This window comes from Pungitius pungitius, chromosome 5 (genome assembly GCF_949316345.1).
Source record: "Pungitius pungitius chromosome 5, fPunPun2.1, whole genome shotgun sequence".
Classification (NCBI taxonomy): domain Eukaryota; kingdom Metazoa; phylum Chordata; class Actinopteri; order Perciformes; family Gasterosteidae; genus Pungitius; species Pungitius pungitius.
The window spans coordinates 3,475,408-3,492,360 of NC_084904.1; the positions used below are offsets into that span (position 1 = coordinate 3,475,408).

At 47.4% G+C, this 16,953-nt stretch overlaps 1 protein-coding gene across 2 annotated transcripts in view; it reads left to right on the plus strand.

Moving 5' to 3' along the window:
- Positions 1 to 16,953, plus strand: part of sema6a (sema domain, transmembrane domain (TM), and cytoplasmic domain, (semaphorin) 6A) — an 88,837-nt gene that overhangs the window by 22,499 nt on the left and 49,385 nt on the right. For both annotated transcript variants that reach the window (XM_037483412.2, XM_037483413.2), the window contains exon 2: positions 16,671 to 16,828. In XM_037483412.2, the coding sequence (XP_037339309.2) occupies positions 16,729 to 16,828 (100 nt within the window). In that variant the 5' untranslated portion in view covers positions 16,671 to 16,728. The remainder of the gene's footprint in view (positions 1 to 16,670; positions 16,829 to 16,953) is intronic.

The following is a 16,953-nucleotide window of genomic DNA, read 5'->3' on the forward strand; positions in this document are numbered from 1 at the left end:
TTATCTGCAGTGTTCATACACCTAACTAAACATAAAATCTAGTGATGTTTTTTCAGGCTTTTAAAGGAGCATCACAGATTTGCTGCTTGTGTCTTTGTTACAAAAGAGTCAAAATCACAACATGTATTGCGATGGATGGGTCTATGGTAAATGGACTTGTACTTGTATGGCGCTTTTCTAGTCTTCTGACCACTCAAAGCGCTTTAACACTAGATGACATTCACCCATTCATACACTGATGACAGGACCTACCATACACCATGTGGCACCTGCCCATCAGTAACTAACATTCACACACTGCAGTCCCAGCTTCGGGAGGAATGCTGGGGTTAAGTGTCTTGCCCAAGGACACATCGACATGCAGGTCTGGGATCAGACCGCCAACCCTCTGATTGGAAGACGAGCGCGCCCCCCCCCCCGCCCCCCACTCACCCACAGTCGCCCGTAGTTTATCTGTAGTCTATCTGTAGAAGTCAGGAAGAAGGGCCCTCTTAAAAATAGTATTCAGTCCGTCCTACCATTTGAAAAGAGTAAAATAAACAGTTCCAGGGCATGTATTCAACCAATTATGCTGCGATTTGAACCTCTTTGACATGGAGGTAATGAAATGAACTGGACTAATTTATATTATGTTTTTGAAAGAGATTATAGTCTGTGAAGCCCTATAGATTATCCTGTCCATTAGGATTAAAGTGGTGCATTTTAATACACTTCCAGTCCCATATAAATATGCTGCATGGATCACTCTGATCAACACACTCCTGTCATGGAGTGACCATCATCCGATATGTTCAGTAAACAACTTTTGTCCATTGGCAAAGATAACACTAGATCATCAAGGTGTGAATCTGAGGATACAGAATAGAGAGGATAGAAGATGATTTATTTTATTTGGCCACCATGAAACATAGCTTTTCCATGTCAATTGAACACAAAGGTCTTGGAAGTAGGGTCCGTGTTAGCCTTGGAAACCTGCGACCTTTGACCCCACCTCCAGTGAGTGAGCTGCGTGGCCTCAAGGCTCACGGCTCTGCGGCGACGGCGCGCGCGGGGGGGGGGGGATTAGCTGCCTTCTCCTGTCTGCCCGTTGCCTCTATCTCATCAGCCAGTCAGTGGACCAGCAGCCAGGAGGCTGGAGGAGGCGCACTGAAGGGCTGTTTCACTTCCACAACAGGCCGTTTTGCATTTCAGTTGTCAGCATCACTTGACAGATGTAGAACTGGTGTCAAAGGGCAAAGACGACGTCTGTGTGCTTCTGGACAACATGTCAGACGCAGGGGGATTTTAAGGAGAACATTTTTTAAGTTGCTTTGAACAAGCTTTTAGTGCTAATTCCAAGCTAGCTTTAAGCTACAGTGAAAACATGAAACTGTCAGCAGGTGGTTTTAATTCATCACATTAATACGCCACGAGAGAATAAATCTCTACATTATTCCACAGATGGCTTATCTTTGTCGGTGAAAAATGGAAACGAAAGAAGAAGCCTTCTGGAATGGTGCACTGAATTTGATCTTTCAGAAACCAATTAACAAGCGGGGGCTGAGAAAGAAACAAAGACAGCTCCTGATTAGACACGCAGCGCATACTGTATGAATAGATTTACTCGTGCTAATGAATAACATTCTCTACTGGTGCAGGTGTATTTTGGGCCACTTGTAAAATCCGGGTAAGAATCGAAACACATGAAATACTGGGAAGGGGACTCAGGACACCAAAATCATGTCCTCAGTCCTTGTGTTGAGCTTCTAATCAAAACTAAACTATAATCACACATTAAACATGCTGGCCGTTTCTTTAGTCTCATTACCATTGGATCAAGGATAGTGTTTCATTTATTATATTTTATTGACTTGGGATTTGTGGGATTAAGCATTAGTATAGTTATTGTGTTGCAACTCAAGGTCATGGGAAGGCATATGAATAGAACATTTGCAAAAGGTTCACGGGTCATTTATGGGGTTTCCTCTTGGTTTTCCCTTTCTCTACACAATTGGGCTTATAGGTAACTGTACAACAACAGTCCCGTCTGACCCATCCACCTAAAAACCCTTAGCAACGCTTACTGCAGTCATTTGTGGCGCACAAAATCATTTTCCGTATCACCTACAATTAGTGGGAGCGGACTGTGTATTGTGCTGTTTAGGTCCAAAAGAAACATTAGTCGTATTGCTAGTTATCCCATTAATTTGTGATCCCCTTTTACCACACAGGTTTAAGGTAAAGACAGTAATCCACAGATCCTCCTTAAACAATGAGACTAGTTGCTGTGGCGATCCAGACAGCTGCTGTTTAGCTTAAGAAGTCAAGTTACACAGAGACAAAGTTGGCATGTACAATAACAGGTGGTACTCCTGAATCTTATTTTCCGGTAAAAGATGCCGCTTTTAAAGTCAAAATTTGAAAAATCGGGTTTTTACATAAGTAGTCCTCCAAATTCATCAGAGTATTTTGGTTAAGCCTTTTCGGGGTCTTAAGCCTCAGCATTGTCTAACGAGGTAACCCCTACGGGTTGTTTTCTGTTTAAATTAAAAGCACAAACAGTTAAATGGTTTAAGTTGCCGGATGAGCAATTTGATCCTCTTACGTCTTTGGAGACCCAAACTCTTGTCACTGGAGCACAGATTCCATTGTGCTGTCTTGAGGGCTCTCTCCGTCATTACGTGCGCGTGAAGGTGCTACGCTACGCGCCCCCCCCCTCCTTGGATTAGAGGTGGAGGGGGTGGTGGGGATTCTGGTTGTAATAGTTTGGAGGGGGTCATGTCAGCAATCAGGATGGATGAAAGGAGGATCAGAGAGGGAGGGATGGACGGAAGGGGAAGGGGGAGGGGGAGGGGAAGGGGGGGGGGGGTATCCCGGGGGCTCGTGGGAAGAAGACAGGATGAGGGAAACAAGAAGAAGGGAGGACATTGCATTCTTCTTTTCTCTCTCTCTCAGGCCCGTCTGACAGCAGCCTGCAGCAGCCTCTAGTCCTACCCCCTCCGTGCACTTTCATTTTTGCGTCTTCAGTTGATTTACATTATTCAGACAAACTCATTAATCATATTTCCCCCTCTGGAATAATAATCTGCTTGTCAATCAAAACCCGGGCAATAGTGAGAAGGGGGGGGGGTTAAGAAAGAAAAAGGAACCATTTAGGTGAGGGGAATTAGAGCCGAAGGATGGATTATGTTCTGCTGGAGGGTCGCTCGGACCAACCAGTCAAATGGTGATTACCCTCATCTTTACAGATATACTTTTCTGCCTGAGGAGAGTCAGACTTGTGTTTCTCTCAGGAGCCTGATGGACGGGGGAGAAGTAGAGGATCTCGCCGGTGGTAAAGGCAGGAGGAATGGAAATAACGAGGGAAAGGGGAAACTAACAGAGAGGGATGCGGAGGCTCCAGCTGGCGTCTGGTCTTTCCTGATGAATGACTCCCGACAGAGACAATCGGGGCGAAATGTTAATGCAAGTGCGCCACAGGAGGCCTCCACGTCGGACTAAGTCCGATGTGGAGATTAGGTGGTCAGGTAGAGCTCACAAACACACACACACACGAAGATGCCCTCAAATGCACGCCCATGCGCCTGGATGTACAGCAAATGCAAGTCAGAGCTGCTGGCTGTTTGCTCATGTAAACACGGCACCGCAGTGAGGTAGTCAACATGTGTACAGATGCCACAGCTGCCCCTGGCATCTCTTAGTAGGCGTGTATGTCTGGACAGCGTTTGCCTCTAGCGCTGAGAGGAGATGTTCATGCGTGGGCTATAAGGACGTGTCCATCGCAAAACAATGGAAAACTTTGTGAGAGCTGACATCTTTTTGTGCACTCTCGTTTCCTTTCATTTGATCTCTTTCTAATGATGGTAGTTCCCCTGTCACCTACAGTATGTGTCAGAAATAATAGCTACATGTTTTCACCTGCCCCGATGCATTTTCTAAACCCGAAGAACACTGGATATTTTCTCATTTCTCCTTATTCCGTAACAATTTGTACAAACTTCCCCCGGAGGGATTTTCCAAATGATTTTGAAGAACCTGACTTTTTCCATGGCGGCGCCGTGAAGTGGGGTCGTTTGTACTTCTGAGTGAAATGTTTTAAGGAACGCTCTGATGGATAGTCATGAAACTTGGAACAGGCTTTTTGTAATAAAAGCAAATCATCAGTCATCCATACGGAATGCGTCCCAAAATAAAGGTATGCGGACCTGGCGGAGCGTCAATGCGTTCTGCCTCTCAATCACTCAGCTTTTCCTTTGTCCCTTTTTCAACAAAACAAAAAGCCCCCCCCCCCCTCCGCATGATCCGTCTGACGCAATAACTCTTCATCCACTGAATAAACAGTTACGACAGACAAACTTTATTTTGATTTTTTCTCTCTCTCTTTTCAACACACCGACCCTCTTTTGCACATTTTAGCCACCGGTCACCAATTTCCCTTCAAAGGTCCTCATCAAATCTTCCCGTGAGCTGGGAAGATAAAGAGGAGCCTTTTTTCCAACCTCCTTTTTTTTCATACCTGAATGTCTAGCGGCCCGTAAGGGGGACAGAGCAGGAGGCAACCAGAGAGAGAGAGAGAGAAGATACGCAGACAGGGAAACAGCTGGGTCTCTTTCTTCATGCTTTTGATTGAAAGGAAGCTGTAATCTTGGCATTAGCCTAACATTAGGGAGAGTGGGCCTGACAGGCTCCGGTTTCCCCCTCTGGGTTTCCCCACTGTGCAAAGCCTGGGAGCCGCAGGTAGTCACACGCCCACCCACCTGAGCGACCCCGCCGTAACACAACACCTGCAAGGGTTCCAGCTCGGAGCCGCGTGCTGGATCCCTGCGCTCTCTCACCTCGGCCTCTTCACACTGCGTCCTTCATTGAGACTCAGACTGAGGACAACGGGGTCAGGGCCGAGACTCCCGCCACCTCCCGTCTGGCTCCCTCTACTTTTCCATTTCTTTTTCCCCCTTCCTGCGTGCTGATGCTGTCAGGAAGTCATAAATGCAGGTCCTTAGATGTGGCCCGAGTGGGGTAACGGAAGCGATTAGAGGGTCGCAAGGTTCAAGATGAAAGCCAAGGGAATTGAGTTCTTTAACAGAAGCCGTGTGTGTGTGTGTGTGTGTGTGTGTGCGTGTGTGTGTGTGCGCTTGATTGCTAAAAACTCTGTTTAGTGGTTGAAGTAAAAAAGTTTTCCCATAAAAAAATATGTAAGTGTGAAATGGGAGGCTGTTACAGCTTTTAACACTTGAGAAGAACAACACTTAGTGAGTATGGTGTGAAAAACAAAATAATTAAAAATAATAATGATAATTGTATCCTTCAGCTTCCAGATCTTTGCAGCTATCATGCACAGTTATTGTGAACCACAGGAGGGGGTTTCTTTCGGTTCACTGCTCCTTTGCCCTGTGGAAATGACATTAGCGCTTATGATTTATTTTGTTTTCATATTTTTAGTTGATCTTGAGTTTATTTCTTTCTGACTACGCATATTCTTTTAGCCTTATTGGAGGAAATTCCTACATTGTGTTACCCGACTTGGTTTTCAAATGACGACAGTTAGCGTAGCTGCATGGTCACAAAGGTTTATCTTATTTCTGTAGCATCATTTTGCAAAGGTTAATGTTTCTGTCCTCTCGGCATATGAAGATTTATGCATTTTTCATAACGTGCAATGTGTTCCATCCTGATGTCCTTGATCTTGGGGGCGTAACCAAGCATTGGTATTAGACGCCCTTAGAATAAGAACAGGCTGGCATTAAGAAACTCCCAATGGAGCCCATTGTTGCCTCTACCTTATAAGCTGAACTAGCTTAGCCCAGCATGGTCCACCCAACTCAACTCAGCTCTAAAACCCACACGAGGGGAAATTATACCGCCATGATGTATAGCCCCCGCTCACATTAATGTAACATTTCCATTAGAAAGATTGCATGACACGGCCGATATAAGAAGTTAGCGATCACAAAGGCCGCGCGACACTCCACACAAAATGAATTATTGGAGAAACGCCACAGGCTCTTTGCCGACAACTTGTGACGGGAGACAAGAGACGGGGACGCGAGGCCCGGCACAGCCGAGCAGGTTGAACGCAGGGAAGGATCCTTTTTTTCTTGTCAAAAGGCTCACGTGACACTTGAAATTAATTTCACCAACGATGTCAATTATGTTCTACGCACTCGTGAAATCCAAAGGAGAAGACTTGGATGTAATTTCCCTCTGTTCCCCAATCGACACAGGATATTTTGGAAGTCTCCGAAGCGTAATGGCGGTTTATTGAAACCACGCTGTATTGCCAGTGTAATTGCTGCGCATTTGAGAAAGCTTCAAACAGCTGGTTCGCCACACCAGCTGCCCTGCTTGTGTTATATATCCCTCCTTCATTTTTTCTCTCTTAACATCCCTTAAGAAAAACCACATTTTAGATGTCGCACGCTGTTACATTTGCAATTAGCGTGTGTACCCCCCCCCCCCCCCCGCTCATGCTTCCCAAGCAGCCGAGCGGTTAAAGCGCTGTGGGCACTTGCATTACCGTTACATCACTTACAGTAGGCAGCAACAGGAGGAGGATTGTGTTTTTCTCTCCCCTATGCTGATCGCACAACAGATTTGACTCCATTCACTTTAATCCCGGGGCTGTCTCTCTCTCTCTCACACGGCTGCGTGAAGCAACCGGCGGCGCCGCAGAGCTGCTTCTCCGTATTGATTTCGTGGTCTCGTTATAAAGAACGCGCCTCTCTTGTGGTACCCGCGGAGCTCGTCACGTCGACTCACGGCGCGAGTCATGCAAATGACTTCTTTTGACACGACAGCGAAAAAAACAATCGCTTGTTGTCGCAGTGTCGGTTGTTGTTGAATGAAGCTCGCACGGGACCCAAAGTGCTGTGTGCACTGCGCCCCCCATGAACGCATCTTGAGTTAAGGGAGGTTAACCTATAATCCACCACGATGTACGTACAGCCCTAAGGGGATTTGGTTTGCAGGCTCGTAGTTAAAATGCCATCGGGGCGATTAGCCCACGCTCTGAGGAGGATTTGTTGTCGATGGGTTCGGCATCTTGCGTTGTATCTCATTGTTTATGGTTGTTTTCCTGCGTGATGGTGCAGCACACATTGCTTTACTTTCCACAGACGCAGAAGCAGCGTTCGGCTAAGCATTTTGCAACTTTTACATACATTTGTGGCAGCAGAATCAGTTCACTTCATAGTCTGACGCGGGCAAAGAGGAAGGATTTCCACTCGTCTATTCGCCTTCACTGGGTCACGGCTTGCCAGTAGCTGGTGCCGTTGTTCCTGTTGATCTGGGAAGTGTCCTACGGCCAGCAGGCGACAAGACAGGCGAGCGTGGGTGCAGTGACACAACTGGTCTAATTGCTCTGATTGGCTTGGCTCTAATCAGGGCTACAGACGTAGGTTTCCTGAGGGATCGCATGCGTATATCCATTCTGTTTTGTGTCTTTGAAAGACCCCCCGCCTACTACCTCCCCCTGACTTCCGCATGCAGTGGGGTTTACTGTGGCACTCCCCGCCTTGATCGCCGCGCTCCTCGTATTGTGCCTCCTCTTGCCACATTACAGTAATGGGTGCGACAATAACCGCCCCTGCTGCAGGCCGGCAGCGGGCCGTTCGCAAAGAGCCATGACACAATACCGTGTAATACATTTCGGGGTTTTTTTTTTGGTGTATTTTCTTTTGCACATTAGCCCGGGCAGCCCAATCACCCGCCTGCCCGGGCGCACTCGTCTCGTTCATTAGTCCAGGAGCTGGATGCGAGCTGCATCGCGCCTACAATGTGGTCGGTGGAGATAACGACGTTGTTGGCAGCCCGGCAGCTACTGGGGCACAATGCGTCGTCGTCAGTGGTTCGGCACGCCTACTGGATATGATGCGAGAGCGGAGGACAAGATACTCGGTTATCAGTGTCACAATATCAGGAGCCAGCACTGAATGTAATTGGGTTTAGTTTGCTCTGTCTTCCATTATGAATATATTTATTTTGTGTCATGGGGGGGGGGGGGGGGGGGGTGTCATTCCATCTCTGAAGACGTATGTGGTGCAGAGGTGCAGGGAGGGCAGGAAGAGAAAGAGAAATGCTAATGCCCAAAGAAGTGAATAGGAAACAGAGACAAACAATGAGTGACAGAGAGAGGGACTGGGGAGGCCTGTGCTCTGAAGCACATTACCTTGGTGGAGATTAGCATCCTGCTCCGTCAGATCCGATCGGCCCGTCGCTGTGGAACCGAAGGCCAGCTAGCCGGTTATCAGCGGGGACACAGACCCGAGCCCTTAGCATAACGGAACCGGCATCAAATGAGCTGGCAGCTCAGCAACAACAGCAGCAGAATAAAAGTCATTAACAGAGTTTAAATGATGTTTCTTTGATGGCGATTGCGGCGGCAAACGAAATCATGCAAAAGTCGCCGGGTTCTTTGACCGAAACAGATGCCGGAGGATGTGCTATCCACGAGGTAACGTGGCATTTTAACGGCTTTTTACCTCATTCTTTTGGTCACCAGGACGTATAGAGGCTGTCTCCAGCGTGCCGTTTGTGGTGTCGCACAGCCGATGGGGCAGCAAACAGAAGGGCTGGGAAAGCTCTGTGAGCAGCAGAGAGGATGGCATTATGCACACAATGAGGCACAGATAGAGATTGTATCACACCTTGTGAAGCTCTGAAGCACACCTATTATGAGGAGGCAGGATGCCGCGAGATGTGAAAACTGCAGCAGATGGATACGACGACAGGAAAGCATCACACCTCTTATTTCGGTCCCTGCAGGCCACCCGCTCATATCCTGTGTCTGCGTTCTCTGCGTTTGGCTGCGACAAGAAGAGAAGAACACAACAAAATGACAGCTGCATCATTTGCCCATGCAAACAACTGTACAACATGTAGAAACGTAAATAGTCTTGTCATTGGAAAGTGAAATACTTTTCTGAGGCATTTGGACTTCTTTGCCAGAAGCACAAGGTTGAACAGATGCTGTGTCATCGCCAAGGTCTCTCTGTCTCTGTCCAAGTAGCAGAGGTCGTGCCGGTCACCGATACACACATGCACGTGATTTATAGGCCTTCATGCATACATGTCGTGGTGGACTATAACTTTATAGCTATTTGCGAAGATAAAAAAGAAATAAGTAAAAACCCATTTCTTTCCTCCAAATCTCATTGGGCCTGTTATATTCACAGTGGAAAACATTTAGTGAGCCGCCGTTTAATATTGACTTTGAGACTTTTCTCATTTACAGTCCGGGTCTGTGGAGGAAAAGGGGTTCGTATCCATCGGTAACTCTTGTGCCAGACAGCTATTGTTTTATTGATTGCGCATCCTCTTTTATTTGTGGGAAAACGACCCGAGGAACACAATGTCCCTCAGCTGCTTCGCCCATACTCTCCTAAATACCCAATCTAATTTCTGCTAGGACTCAAAGTACTTATGCATGAATTGCTGCAAGTCTATCAAGCTTTCTCTTCTTCCCGTTTCCCCCCGTTCCCCCCCCCCCCCCCCCCTCTAGAATGACACAAAAAATCATTTTAGGGCTCATGCATTTTGGATTTGGAAATACTTAACCAGAGACCACAGAAATGTATTTCTCTGTTATGCTTCTCCCAGCTGATGGCTTAGCCGATGTTTACTGGGGGGCGAGAGGCCGAGGAGGACGTCCTTAACCCCTCGGCGCCCGGTGTGCCCCTGCGTTCACTTCCTCCCGGGTCGGACGCTCCTTTCTTCGACCCTGTTGTCTCACGTTTTCCTCCCCGGGCAGCCTAATTTTTCCGCATTAGCCCACGGGCCGGGGAGTCCCAGGTCTGTGTCATGACTAAGCGCAGTGTGGCTTTCTCGGAGTCGCCCGAAGGGGCCCTGCAGTCGCCCTCCGCAGAGCGCGCTCCCAAGTACAATGTGCACTACACCGTGTGACAGTTCCTACACCCCCATTGCCGCTCCACATGGCGCCGCTTCAGTCTTCCCACCATCTCTCTTTCTCACTGTGTGGAGTTAATGTGGCATTTAGCTCAGTGACATTTTGCCTTCTTTTTTTTTTTTTGTGTTACTGCTGTGTTTTCTGTGCTGCTCCTCAGGAGAGACTCTTCAGCCTCAGCCTGCATCCAGCAGCAGCAGCAGTACTCTTTTACTCGTGGTCAAACTCAACACTGAGCATACGGCCTTTCGCACAGAAGCACTAATGCGGAATTATAAAACGTGTGGCCTTATGTAATGAGATACGTGGAGTGCAAAGGGATAAACAGGGGGAATAACAAATAAGAGAGGCAGGCGAAGGACTGTGCCATCAGACCAAAAGAGATAATTGGATCAAAGGGAGAGATGGAGAAAGCCATGTGTTACCAGACATGCCTTTATCACCAGCAATTTCCTCTGCTTTGCCCACACAGCTCCCTATCAGCTGCGTCCAGGTTGATTAGGTCGCCCCACTCGTATCATCTGGAGCGATGATTGACAGGCCTGGGAGAGGTGGTGCCATTCAAAGCAGCAGCTGTGTGTGTGTGTGTGTGACATGAATGTACAGAATGTCACAGCGTGGGAGCTCGTTTTGACTCCGTGCCGAGAATGTTTTTTTCAGACAAAGCACGAGAGATGTGTTTTTGTTAAGCCTTCAGGAGGAAGCGAGGGAGCACACAGCCGGCGTGTCCATGTCGGACCGGTAGAGTTAACCGGCTACAGCCCTGCTAGCTTGGCTCTGTGAGGCTTTTTACCAGCATGGGAGAGGGCTCAAAATGGGAACGCTGAGAGGTTGATGTTTGACTGGGATCGTCACGCTAAATGGAAAGTTAAGGTATTATAAATTATTCTGAGGGGTGCACAAATGTCCGTGACATATTCCATGGAAACCCATTCGGCGATTGTCGAAACGTTTCATTATATCTAAAATCACTCCCTTTAGTTTTTGTTCCAATGTATCGTGTACCTCTTGGCCTTGGGCCAGAAACTCCACGTGACAGATCTCTGGTCAAATGCTGACCCTTTTAGCCGTGAGAGGTTTTCCAGAGTCATTTGGAGAGCTGCCCCAGCAGCCTAACAAGTTAGTGACCTACTTTCCAAAGTCTGAGGTAGTTGTTTCCTTTCATCTATCTGCCTGCATGATTTCGGCTGGTGGCGGGGGTTGGTGCGATGTCAGTTTACTCGAGTTCATTCTCAAACAGAGAGAACAGCCATCAACCTTCTCTTCCCACTTCTGTTCCGCCTCATCTTTTCCTTTTCTTTCCTCTCGTGTTCTCCCATCCTTCCTATCCTTTCTCCTCCTTCACTTTTACTCTTCTTGTACACTTGCATTTCATTTATTATCTTTATTTTTAAAATCTATGGTAATTTGCTACAAAGAGTGTCCTCCACGCATGTTGAGAGAGGATATCCGTGGCTTTGTGATGGATAATTGTTTTTAATGATTAAGAAGTACAGAGGCATGTCCAGGCCTAATGGCTTTCAGATCACAGAGGCAGAGTTTTAAAGATAGCCGCTTATCTCCAGTCACCGAATCCCTTTGTTTGGTTGCAGTTCTTACATGTTGGCACTTTGCCTCTGTTCTCTCGCCGCTCCGTGTCCCTTGTTCCCTGCTTTTTGAGTCCTTTTTTGGCCCGTTTCCAGGATCAACCCGTCACCTCTTTAAAGGGAGACTTTCTTGCATTTGAGCTTGTGTTTCAATGTAGGGCCCACAGCGGCAGGGTGCCTTATTCATGTCCACTTCATTGTCTGTTAATAATCAAGCCATGATGGATTGCACCCTTACAGATAAGCATTTGAAAGCCACATCTAAGGGACTAAAATGGGTGAGAAAAAAAAAACCCCACAAGAATTCTTTTTTTTTTGGTTTCAACTACTTGTTGGAGCAAGTATGTGAGTGTGTATATTAGATGCTCCCCCAGACAGGATCCTCCCTCTCTATTCCCCCTGTTATCATGGGCTCCTGGGTTCAGGCAGACTTGTCTTGTCTCTCTGATTTATCAGGCCTGGGTTGACAAGTGTAAACACCTGCCAAAGTGTCTTCCTCATGTGGGCGCCTTAGGTGGTTGGATGTGTTCCATTTTTTTTAATCTCATATGGTGGATTAATGCATTATTCTCAGCTGGCTGTCTTTCTAAGCACATTTTTTCTCTTATACTTTTACACCTTTCCTAAAGCACCCTTTTCTTTCAGTCTGCACAGATGTTACGATGCACAATTGTCCAAATCTCTGTTCAGTTCAACAATTTGGCACTCTAAGCGTTGTCCGGGGTCGGGGGCCTGCGCGTCTGTCTCTGCGCCGTAACAACGTGAGATTTGTAACTTTTGAAGTGGCAGGAAAATCCCTTGTGTCATTCATTCGTAAAATATCTTCTAATATCTGGCTTTTATTTGGTTCCAGCAATCATGAAAAGCGACTAGAAAAAGCAACACACGGCCCAACCACTCCTCTCTCTCTACGTTTTTTTTTCCATGTTCAAAGGCTCATCTGTGGTTTTGAGCCTTCCCATACTGGGTTTACTGCTTCCAACCATTTACAAATGCCAATGAATTACTCATAGCATTACAAAAATCACTTTCCTGAAAACGACATTTTAATCGCTGTACCTGTGAATAGTTTTCTTTGGAACTATGGTTAGTTTAGTTTAGTTGAGTTGACGGTGGTGTTTATGAATCACGAGTAACACTACATTCCCTTTGCATTTGGTGAAAGCCAAATCGTTTGTTACTGCACAAAATTCCTGAACTAAAATACTCTTCTGGCACTCCCGATAAGAAATAATAACGTAACGGCGCTTGTGCCATAAGATACCCCTTTGCTTTGGCTTTGTCCGCCGTCCGTTCTGCACTGCGATCTGTGGACATTAACCGGGCTGCCAAATATATACACAAGCAGGCTGCGCTCTCGTCCGAGCTGTCTGACAGCATTTGTGAGAAGCTGCTGCTACCTTCGTACGGAAAAACCTCCTCCACACCCAACCCCATCAAAAACCTGAGTGCCTCAAGACTAATCCATTCTTCTGAAAACACCTGAGACGACATACAACCAATTACTGTCCTTTCCCACCAGGTCAACTACTCCGTAAAGCCCCTTGTAAACATGGCAGCCACACAAACTACAGCATGTGACCAGAAGACTCAGGTACACTGATGGATTAAGCCAGCACAAACAAATACAAATAACACAAGCCGCCCTCCACAATTAGATGGAACTAAATTGACAGTCTAGTGGTTGTAATCATCATGGGGTGACTTTGCTGTTTGCAATAAGAAGTCTGATTGCACAGTAGTGTACTTCAGTAAAAATTAAAGTGTATATGTATAGTTTATGTTCACAATCGCTAGTTCAAGTCTTCTTCAATGCAGCACGATTGCATTGGGTAACACATTTAGAGTAAAATACACCATGAAGCAGGAATGTCTGGCGAGGCCACCTGGTGATTGACAGATCTTACCCGGATATTGTTACGGTTTGCTCATGCTTATGCTCCGAACAGGACTTGGTGACTTTGGGGCTCTGTAACAGACGAGGCCGCCGTCACTTGAGCGTAAACACATGTTGTTCTTGGGGCGTTCTCTTAAAGAGCTGACGCGGCGGCTTTCTCTCCCCCCGGGGGACGGTTCCCAAACACATTGAGAAGCATGGCTCTACCATCAGGCCTGGTGTAATTAAATGGCAGTCTCTCACTTCATTGTGTGCACTCTGATGGCGTGCACAGCAGGAGGGGGGGGGGCTTCAGGAAATGAATGGCTGGGACCTTCTCAAGATTAACCAGCTGCGTGCAAGTGTGCATGTTGGGAACCGAGCTTGATGATGTGAGTCTGAAACCACGGCGCTTGGCGTACTGAACAAGACAAATTAAACCTCGTTAACATTTTTTTTTTCTCCTTTTCCTACCAACCTGAAGTCCACCGTGGATGACCTTAACAAATGTGTGTGTGTGTGTGTGTGTTCAAGCTTCCTGCAGCCACAGCTAACACGTTGATGCCACAGCAGTAATGACATCATTAGGCCCGGTAATGTGTTTATTGTTCAAACTAATGCGGTTTGAGTTGATCGCCCCCGTGGGGCTGATCTATTTGTTGAGAGAAAGCGACCTTTATGTGTTTTTAACTCACGTTTTCTGGTCCTAGCTGTGTGAATATCGCTTCTTACACGGATAGAAGTTGACCCGAGGAATGCGTGTGATTACTAAGGATGCTGTGGGCATATAGAGGGATTCTGGGGGGTCTTTGTGTTTTTATTACCTGCTGGTGGCTTCCTGCCAGCATGCAGCTCGATTAACTCACCCCTTTCTACATCACATTGACACACACACACACACACTACGGTTCACAAAATGTTATCTATTAAAAGCTTGAGGAGGAGGCACAGGGATCCGTGTTACTCGTTATGTCTTTTCTTTGGTTTCCTTTTTCAAGAATTTTTACAAGCGAGGAAACCCGCCACATTCCACCTGCGTCGTGTGTGCGGTTTTCCTTCCGTGTGGCGCATCGTTTATGGTGAAGTTTGAGAACATTGCGGAGCTTGATCCCTGCGCGCTGATGCTCCCGGGGTTGTGTGTGCGCCTGCGAACGCTCCGCGGCGCCGCTTTAAAAAGTAGCACGTTGGGTTGAGATTCGACGCGCTACACCCTGTCGGACTCGCACACGGGGGAGCGTTTTAATCCTCCACAAAATAAGAGCATCATTCGGGTAACGACAGCGTCTCGTTTACTCCTCTTACCCCTCTGTGGCAGCTAGGAGAGCAAAAGCGGCCACTGGAAGGCTTCGGAGTTGCACTTAAGTCATTACGCGCTTAATTTGCTTCGTGCATCACAAGAGGCAGTGTGAGGGGGGGGCGGGGGGGGTTTCGGCTAACACCCCTTAGCATTCTATTACGGCCCATCGACAAAGACGGAGCACAATCGATCCCATCGGGTTCCTACCGACAATACAGCAGCACGCACAGCATCCTACAGTTTGACACTCGCTTCTGACGTAAGCCGCTCACATCTTTTTAAATGAAATTACGGAATGGTTAAGACTCCAGCACGGATTACAACGTCGTTGCCTTGATGCGACCTCCATCCGTCATTCCCCGTGGACGCTCCCTCGGGGGGCCAGGCGCGCCCCGCCTCCTGCCTCTTCCTGCTCATCAATCAGTCAATTACTAAAGGGACTTCCGGGTTCAAGATCGAGGAGAAAAGCCATTTGAGTCCCCTCACAGAGGGTTTAATGAAGTACGCAGCGAAGGAGAAAGACATTTTCGCAGTTGGAACTCTCGCCACAAGTGTAGCTTGGTCAACCTTCGCCGTGTGATAAGGGTGAGGGTGAGGGTGAGGGAAAAATCCATTAGAGCATTTCTATTCTCTTTCTCTCATCAAATATAAAGTGCAATGCGAGACATGAAACTGTAAGGATGGGAGCGGGCCGAGGAGGCGGGAAGGCGGGAGGAGAGCGCAGCGCCTTGTGGGATCAAGGTCGTATCCAGGCTTTAGTATTGGTATTCTCCTCAGTGTTAAAGTGATTCTCCCAGTGAATAGTGTTTTCATTCCACTCCTGAATGAGATTCACAGGAGCATGGAGAGAGAGAGCGAGACATGACAAAGAAAAGAGAAAGTAATCCCCCCCCCCCTCTCTCCCCTCCACCCCCCAGCCGTTCCTCACCTCCGTCATACAATAGCGAATGAAAATACAGCGTGGGATAAACAACTTTTACCACACCGAAGCAAATAATATTGACTATTTTATTCAATTCCTCATACCTGAAGCATCTCTCACTCTATCTACCCGGCAACATCTCACCTCCTGCAGCTTCAACTGGGGGAAAAAAAAGAAAAGAAGTGCTTTATGCAAATTAAATGCTTTATTGTTGATTAGATTACAAACGCAATAATTGTCCTGGTTGATTTATGGGTGTAATTTGTTGCCTCAAACCGCAGTAGGGAAAACTCTGTTGCCATGGTTTGTGCAATGAAGACATTAGATCAAACCAATGTAGGGCACCTGCAATAAAATACCCCTCCGCTGGCTCATATACATTACATTAGAAAATTGGCTTGTTGAGGACATTGTTCTAACGGTAAATAATCACATTCAGGTGGCTCTTTATTTGCACGCTTCTTTTGCTCCTATTTAGAATAAGAGAGTCAACAGCCGGCATTAAATCTATGGGACCAATTAGAAATGAGGTGACGTTTAGAGAGTTTACCATCCATACTGGTACACACGTTTAGCCAGCGCCACCCCTCTGCCTGCGTGTGGGACTGCTACACTTGGGGACTGACAGGTGGGAAATCAGGCAGTTGCCATCCACACGGCCCCATCTCCAGGTACCGCTGATACTTTACAGAAGGGTTAATCCCAACTAGAGCTGCCCCCGCTAAGACGCTGTCACACAGAGTGAGAGAGGCACAGAGGTCTCCTCTGTTTGACATCCATCTACGACGCATATCACCCCCCCCCCCTAATCCAATTAATTCGCTCTCATTTGCAAATGCTTGTATAAATATACCTCTGACAGATTGTAACTAATTCAGGTGGGCTTGAAATCTGTGTGGTTATCCCCCCCCAAACCCTCCCCGCTGTTTCTTTGTTTCACGCAAACAATACAGGTCCCACGGAGGAAAAACAATTGAGAAGGCAGTCAGGTGAACATTTGTTAACAAACTTCTTTCTTTTTGCCCCCCCCCCCCCAACCTCTCTTTCCCCCTTATTGCTCTCCATCTCCTCCGTGTCCTCCTCGTCTTCTGCTTCTGTCTCTTTTTGTGCAGGCTGAGGTCGATCTGTAGCAGAGGACCAGCAGCGGCAGCGGGCAGCGTTGTTGCGACCATGAGGTGTGAGGCCTTGTTACTTTACTTCACGCTACTGCACATAGCCGGGGCCGGCTTCCCCGAGGACAGCGAGCCCATCAGCATCTCACACGGCAACTGTAAGTCTACCGCCCCGTCTTCTCGTTCTTCCAGATTCTTTTTCTCGCGCAGGGTCCTTTCTCTCGATGCAAAGTCCTCCCTCGCCCTCTCCCAGCACTCCTTTTCCCTCTCCCCTTTGTCTTCC